The sequence below is a fragment of the Parus major genome, chromosome 2 (genome assembly GCF_001522545.3).
Source record: "Parus major isolate Abel chromosome 2, Parus_major1.1, whole genome shotgun sequence".
In the NCBI taxonomy this organism is placed as follows: domain Eukaryota; kingdom Metazoa; phylum Chordata; class Aves; order Passeriformes; family Paridae; genus Parus; species Parus major.
Window position 1 is genome coordinate 59,031,184 of NC_031769.1, and position 8,520 is coordinate 59,039,703.

At 37.7% G+C, this 8,520-nt stretch overlaps 1 protein-coding gene across 1 annotated transcript; it reads left to right on the forward strand.

Moving 5' to 3' along the window:
- The first annotated feature begins 269 nt into the window (after window positions 1-269).
- PRL (prolactin) lies at window positions 270-6,414 on the forward strand. The gene is made up of 5 exons (XM_015615286.1): window positions 270-346; window positions 1,804-1,985; window positions 2,402-2,509; window positions 3,926-4,105; window positions 5,942-6,414. Exons 1-5 carry the CDS (start codon window positions 319-321, stop codon window positions 6,131-6,133), a joined length of 690 nt encoding a protein of 229 aa, XP_015470772.1. The 5' UTR covers window positions 270-318; the 3' UTR covers window positions 6,134-6,414.
- The last annotated feature ends 2,106 nt before the right edge of the window (window positions 6,415-8,520 follow it).

The window sequence follows — 8,520 nt, forward strand, 5'->3', positions numbered from 1 at the left end:
ATTTTCACCTCATTCAGGGAAAAATATTGGCACTCTCTTCATTCAATCCTACGTGGGATCCCACAGCTCAACTTATTAATGAAATTCCCCCTCACAGCTAAAGTTTAAAAAAAATAAATAAAAAAGAACCAAAAAATACTGAATATGAATGTGGAAGAAAGGCAATTTGATGTTTGTAATTATCGAGGCAAACTCCACAACCTGCTGAATGTATGCAAAATGGACCCTGGATGGTGTATATAAAAGTGGTATTTGCAGAGAATAACAGCAAGTATTGAGGTTTCCTTCTGGTAAAGCAAGTCATCATCCAGGACTACCATGAACACCAAGGGGACTTCACTGAAAGGTAAGAACTTTAACATTCACCTGCCCATAATTTTTATATTTCTTTCAATTTTGATTGAATTAGGAGGCAGCTGAAATGTAACACATCTAGAAACTGAGGTCTTCCAGTCACCTAGTTTGCCAGAAAAGGCAAAACCTGAATAAAGGAGCTTGATGCCTTCTGTCTTCTAAGAGTACCTTTGTATTGGGCAGTGTTACAAAGAATTGGGTTGAGGGATGTCACACATGCATGTGCAAGTTTGAATCTGGACTGGTTTGCTGCACCACTCTGAAGACTATGACTAGACATCATTATCCACAAGTCTAGAGGTGATGTGGTAATTTTGAAATTAATGTTTTCAAAACTGTCATCGACTTTCCAAGCCAAAAACTCTCAGGTTTTCTTATTCATGGAGGTATTCCTTAGAGATCTTTCTTAGCTGCAGCTTCCAGCATGTACCTTGCTCCTGGGGGAGGAGGAAGGATTATTTCAATATTGTGTAAATCCACCTTTTCTTGAATGTAGAGCTAGAAAGAAACTTATCACATGACATCTTTAGGGATAGTTTTGCTGATTTATGAAGCACACTTTAACACAGAGTTTTAAATAAGTCTAGTGAACTAATAGAGGTAACAGGTCAATTTCCAGAAGTAAAAGTCTCAGAACAAGTACGTTTATTTACCAAATATTTTCTTATAATTATTTGCATTTTTTTCTCTGTATGTTTTATTTCACTGAATAAAAAAAAATTTACTTTGTTAAATTAACATGAAAAATTTTAAACAGATGAGATTTTGTGCTTTAGATAATGTGAAGTTCTCAAAATCAGTTTCAGAAGCTCAGGAGAAAGGACAAAGTCTATCATTAATTTCTAAGAAGTAGGAAATTTAGGGTTAAACTCTAAAGAGCAAAGAAACACAGCTGCTGGAAATCTTTTGAAGGAACTCCCAGGGCAATCACAGCCTTTAGAGTGACCTAACCATCCTCTCGCAAAAATTAATTTAACTCCAAATGTTTGCAAAGAAGAAAAGGACCTTTGGGAGGAAAAGGAAGAAAAAAAAAAAAAAGAAAGAAAGTAAAAAAGACCAATCTATTTTCTAGACTTATATATATGGACAAATGTATTTATGTACCTATATTTGCAGTGTGAAGAAGTTTGGGGTTTTTTTCCTTCTGTTTATCACTCTGTTTTAAAACCAGACACTTAGTAAGAGACTTCAGAACACTCTGTACACTACAGCACAGGTTACCTTGTCTCCTCAAACTCTGTAACAGGCTCTGCTGTACCATCAGGAGGACAGAGGGGAGAAAGGATAAAAGAATTAAAGAATTACAGTGTGTCTGTCCTCCACTGCTGTTCAGCAGCCAGCACAGGGGGTACTCTGAGCTATGCCACAGCACAGCCCAAATCACCCAGCATCTGGCTCTGACAGCTGCTTCAATGTGAGCCCATTGCCCTGTGTTTTAAACTTGAATAGGTTTGTTGCTGGTGGCCCTTCTGGTGTCCCACATGCTTCTGACAAAGGAAGGAGTGACCTCTTTGCCAATCTGCCCCAATGGATCTGTCAATTGCCAACTTTCCCTTGAGGAACTTTTTGACCGAGCAGTTAAACTTTCACACTACATCCACTTCCTGTCTTCAGAAATGTTCAATGAATTTGTAAGTACTCTTTTCCTGAGAGCTTTTCCTATATTCTTTCCTATAAGAAAATATAAAGTTGCAGTTTAATACTTTTTAATCACAAACATATGTTAACATATAATAAGTAAATAAACATGACTGCTGAACAGACGGTGAAAGTCCCAGTGGTGACCAAATCAGTATATAGTCCTGAATGTTTCTAAGATCCCCAGAACTTCTATTAAAAGATACCATTTTCCCATCATTCTTCATCTGTGGGACATTTGCTTTTCCTGCATGTCAGGTCCACTCTAGAGGAGTGACATCAGAAACTTTTGACCTTTACAACATAAAAGCAGTGATAAAAGCTATGGAACAACAATTAGCTAGCACAGTGCTTGAGCTGAAGCTCTTACCTTTCTGTCTCAATAACACCTGTCCGTGCTGATCTGCAGGATGAACGCTACGCCCAGGGCCGGGGCTTCATTGCTAAAGCTGTCAATAGCTGCCACACTGCATCTTTAACCACTCCTGAAGACAAGGAGCAGGCTCAGCAGATTCATGTAAGTCCCGTTTCCAGTGTAATTCAGTTACAGAGCAGGGGAAGGCAGGGAAGGAGGGTTACAGAATTGTGAGGCATCTGTCAGACTGAGAGGCAGAGCAACTCAATCAGTATAAAAAAAGTCAGAAAGAGGAAAGCACCAAAAAGCCAAAGTTGATTTAACATTTTCGACATATTTGCTGATGCTAAGTTACAAACAGCATATGTAAGTACCAGTGACTTTCATCATCCCTTCCTTTTCCTGTATGGTACATTTATCATTTCATCTTATTTCCAAATAAAACACTACTTCATGGAGCAATGCCAGTTACCGTGTTTGTGCAGTGTTGAGAACACTACAACATTTAAACATTATCTTAAAACATAAACCATTAATGTATTTACAAACATAAAAATACATTGCTGTACGAAGACTCTAGAGGTAAATAGTTTTCCAGTAACTCAAAACATTGGCTTTACTGAAAAAACACTGAATAGATATTTTTTTATATTACCAGTAGGTAAAAGTGGTCACATCAACATCCTAATACAAAGACTCCAGTGTGAAAATCTAAAAAATATATAAAACACACTACTTGTACACATCATTTAAAATAATTATAAACTACAGAGGCTAATCCTGTTCAGCCTGTGTTCACAGATATGATTTGAAAATTCCCTGGGGAAAAAGATAAGCAGAGCTGTATAAATGGGGATGTTCTAGAGTGAAATCTCTATCAGTTTCATGGCAGTGGTGGTATCTTCTCAATCCCACATATTACCAGCTTCTCAGTGTGCCATTTAGAAATTCTAGTGGGAGCAGTAGAATCCACAACCCTGGGTTGTGCATCTAGCAAACAAGAAAAGGTTTAATACTGCCACAACCTTAACCATAAGCTTGATGAATTCCTAGTGCCCACAAGAAAGGACAATTTTTGAAACCAGAGAGCCACTGCTGGAAGCACTGTTGTTCAAAGGGGAGGGCAGATGAGTTATGTAGAGGCAATAAAATGTATTTAGTGGTTTACCATAATGTGCACCTTCCAGTCAGTACTAAAGTTTAAAAATAAATAAATAAATAAATAAATAAAATCAGTGGATTTTAAAACATTCATCAAAAATCACATAAGAAGTTCTGGGTTTGCTTTCACAGAGACATATTAATACTTGCTAGTTTTTAGTGCTGAGAATATTTGATTATATTTTCCTCCACAATATTCTGCTGCAAATATTGCAGAACATGATGACATCAATGACAAACTTCAAAAATGCAGCTGCATAGAGGTATCTAAGACAAGCCTATAGGGCTCATTCAGTGATAGATTCTGGAATAAGTTTCTAAGTCACAGTGTCTGAGGACACTGCTCTAAATGCCTTCTAATCTTACCAGAATTTAACTTTCTTCTTGTGACCACCTTTCCTTAATATGGGGGAGCAGCACGAGGACTTACTGAATTTAATACTGGGAGTTCTGCGTTCCTGGAATGATCCCCTGGTCCACCTGGCCTCTGAAGTACAAAGAATGAAAGAAGCTCCAGAAACCATTCTCTGGAAGGCTGTGGAGATTGAAGAACAAAACAAGAGACTTCTAGAAGGAATGGAGAAAATAGTTGGGCGGGTAAGTAGGTCCTTAACACCCTTCCAGCCAATTGCTATAAGGAAGGCGTGTACATTGATAGGTTCTCCCTGCCTAGAATATGAAGGGAAACAGTAGATGTGAAGATAAAGGGAGACAAAGCAGTTGAGTCTGACAACCTTTCAGCTTTCTTCTCTCAGATTTCTTTTTTTTGTGCTATCTTGCAATTTCTAATAACCCATCACACTCCCAGTCGTGCTTCAGGGGAAGGTGTAACAATCAGGACTGACTATGGTCATTTTATCTTTGATATTTTCAATTTGCAATCCTGATTGTTTAAGGATGCACCTCCATTTTTTCCATGTGCATATATATATATACGTGTGTGTGTGTGTGTGCGTATACAAATATATACAGAGGTTTTGGAAACAGACACTGTGTTTAAAACAGTTCTGGGAGTCTGGGCTATAGCAAAGATGCGGCATATAGAAAAGTAACCCTGATGTCTTTATTTTCTCTTTTCATACCACACTGATTCCTCTGGACTCTATGTCTGACTTGGTTCTCCCTATACTTGTGAGTTTAGACAACAAGGCTGTTGTCTCACAAAACCCCTGCTTGAATAGCTCTTGTTGCCAGTAATTGATTGAAAGCTTTAGTGAATAAAACCAGCTCTTGCTTGTTTATTTTTAAAGGGGTCTCTGTTAGTCACTGAATTTATCATTCTGTCAGTGAGTTAGATGTTGACAAGAGGTTCTGACTTCACTGCTCTGAGTAGCTGAAAAGTATGAAGAGTGCCACCATCGCTGTATTCACCACTTTCCACTGGATCACTCACGACTCTCTTTCAGTTAGGTGTCTCTTCACTCAGAAACCTTATACCATCTAGGCTACAAATACATTTATCAGTGTAATCAAATACATCTCTATTACACATCCATGTGTAAAAAGGGCACAGCTGAGGATCCAAGATAAGAGTAAGAAGTCAGGCGCTGCTCCAGTTGACCTGTCACCACCTTCTCATTCACATTATTTACAGAAAGAGATAAGAGTGGCTCATTCATTAGTGTCAAACCATATTTTTAAGTCATACTGGGTCTATTTTTTTTTTGCCTTTTGCTTAAACTGAATGATAATGGCTTCACAGATATTCCCCTATATGTCTTTACAAAGTACGACTTGTGCAAAATAAGGATGGAGCACAGGCATCAATAGGCATAGACTTCCTTCCTGTTATGAAAGATAGATTCATGCAACAAGAGAAAATTAATGATTGTCTTCAAACCAGGAGACCCAAACCAGTCTTCACCTCAGATACTAACTCACTACATTTGTCCCTACATGCAGCTTTCTAACATTAAAAGTCCTTGTACCATTCAACTTTTTTTTTTTTTTTTATGATGCCCAGTACTTTGAATATGTATCACTGAGATTTTTTTTTTTTTCTGGTAAAGGCTGAGACTAATCTTTTTGTTGCACATGAACAACTTCTAAGTACAAGTGTTAACAAAGTTTTGAAGGTGGAGGGAGCCAAAGAGAAATGTCTCTGATGAGTCCAAGCATGAAGGAAGGTTTGATTTCTTTGCGAAGTCAGGTTCCCCTGAATACTGGTTAACACACTGGTTCTCTTAAAACACTACTGCCACAGTTATGCTTTTTACATGTTTTAGGAAAATAAACTGAAAAATCTGACAAATTCATTCAAAATATGAATGAATATATAGAACATTGTACAGGATAGTGTGAGACACAATAAAAAGTACATTAGAAGCCATACACTAGTACCTAGCATTTTTCAAAGACAGAATTTTAAATGCTGCCTTTTACATCCAGTCAGGTTCATTATCATTTACTATTAATACCACTTTGTGGATTTAGGTTCAATCTGGGGTGGTCGAAAATGACATTTACACTCCGTGGGACGGACTTCCATCCCTGCAGCTTGATGATGAGGACTCCAGACTCTTTGCCTTCTACAACCTGCTGCACTGCCTCCGCCGAGATTCCCACAAAATTGACAACTATCTCAAGGTTTTGAAGTGCCGCCTAATCCACGACAACAATTGTTGAGCACTCATGGGCCTAATCACGTACTGAAGTCATTCATCGTGTGTTCTTGATGCTTTGACACTTTATGAAAATCACACACTGTGCAGTTATTGTCAGTAACTTTCAGGCATGTTTGTATGAATGCTGGCTGCAACAATTAGCACCACATGTGTTGGTGCTTTAAGATATTACCAACTACTTGTCTACAAGAATACACTTTTCTGTCTAATCTCCTCCCCTAGTAGTATTTCAGTGAAAAACAGGTCATGAAGATATAAATAAAATTGCTCTTAAATCCAAAAGCATGTAACACTGGGTGGTATCAGTGAATAAAAAATAGATGGCATGGTTTGTACTTTAAGAGTAGCTCCTCTTTTGGGTTCACAGTCTCCAGTTACTGATGACAGGACTTCTTACTTGCATTGGTCTTTGCACCCTCTCCAAAAAGAGAGGAAATAAAAAGGAGGGGCATAAAAAAGCAGATTAATCACCTATTACACTAAAGGACCCTAAAGCGAAATTATGCTCTGAAATCAAATTTGCTTAGATCAATTATTTCACTCTGTACAAAATCTGTCAGAATAAGGGAGAGAAAGCTTAAGAAATCCATCCTGACTAACACAGCCTTTGGTTCCCCATGCAATTCATGGAGAGAGAAGACACATGCAGAATTTCAGGACAGAGATACAGATATATCTACATCTCTACTGACAAGAAAAGGCATTTCCAAGGGATGGTTCATTATATTTGAGGTAACTATCTGAGGGCAAAGGAACCAACTGTTTTCAGTAGGTCTCAAAGGGAAATGACGGGCATTCATATCATATCCATCTACCTTTCACATTCCTCCCAGGCGAGGTGGTAGTTGTAGTTACTTGGAGAATTTTGAAGCCATAAAAAGGCACCAGCTGAGCTGAGGCATCTTTTGTCCTAAACCCAATGTGTCTCCACTCACTTTGGGTTGAGTCAAAAAGCTTGTAGGACACTCATTTGAGAACATTATGGTTACACACTGAAAATTTGGAAATATCAAAATTTTTTGTATTGATTGACTACTTTTAAAAAAATCTGGCCTACAGTCGAACAACAAGATGCCAAATTGCAACAGAAACCATTGATCTTATCCATGTATTGTCTTTGTAAGCAATAAATAAACTCAGCCTTGGCTTCATCGCACAGTTTTATCAAACTGGAGATTAATTTCCAATCAGCTCCTCCTGGAGGTGGCTTCCCACTAGACAAGCTTGCTATCTTGCAAGCTTGCTAGCTTGCTATCTTGCTATCTTGCTATCAAGCTCGGAGGAAGAGTGAAACACCAGAGAAGATGTTTGAGGGCTTAAGCCTTTCATTACCAGAACAGAATAAGCACAGCCATAATAGGTACTTTTGTAAGAGATATTAGACAATACCAACTGCTAGAAAGGTCTCATTTTAGCCATCTCCACAAGAATGCGATGATACTTACATTTCTAATTGTGCATATATATAATGGCCTTTTAATCTCTTCATGTTTTCAATTATTGATTGCCTCAACCTTTATCTGGGTAAGTATACACTAAGCCACATTTTAATCTATAAAAAATCACCTTGTAGGACAGTCACAATTGACATATTTTATAAGCTCTGAAATGCACAAAACCTGGGGCATATGCAACAGCACTTCAATGACACACAGCTGTACAGCACAGTCAAAGAAGAAAATGGGTAAAATTTTCCAGGCAAAATGCAAGTGTCCCAACTAGAATTTAAAATGGTTATAATATTCTGCTTTTTTGTTATAATGCCAGTGGAGGGGGGGAATGCATTTTAAAGGAAAGGGGAAAAAAAAAAGAAAAGAAAAAATGTCCTTTGTAATTATCATAAGTGCTTAGAATTACAGTGTGAGTTCTTATTGAAAAGAAAACATGAATAATGGGACTAGTCTGTATTGAGCTGGAAAAACAATTATGTCTCACTGAGCAAACTCCTACCTCAGAATCTCTTTAGAATTCAAAAGCAACTTGATTAATAGGGCAGACATTCATAATTTTACACTTACATGACTAGATCTAAAACAATGACTTTCATTAACTGCTTAAAAATTACAGTGCTAAAACAACAGTTTAAAACTTGCATGCACTGGCTTTATTACAGCCTATTTTAGCACAATTATGAGTTTTTTTAATTTCATAAGGAAAGATACAAGAGTATGACAAAAATGGAATCTAAACAACTGAAAAGCTATCTGTTTTGCAGCTGCTTAACTAAAGTAGCATTAAAAAGTGATCTGGTTAATATTCTGAGTCATCACAGCTGTCACAGAGACAGAGAGACATAGAAGCCCATGACCACATTCAGAGCTATGCCTTCCCTGTAAAGCGCCCTGCCATGGACAAACCCTTCAGACTCTGAATGTTCAAGCCACAATA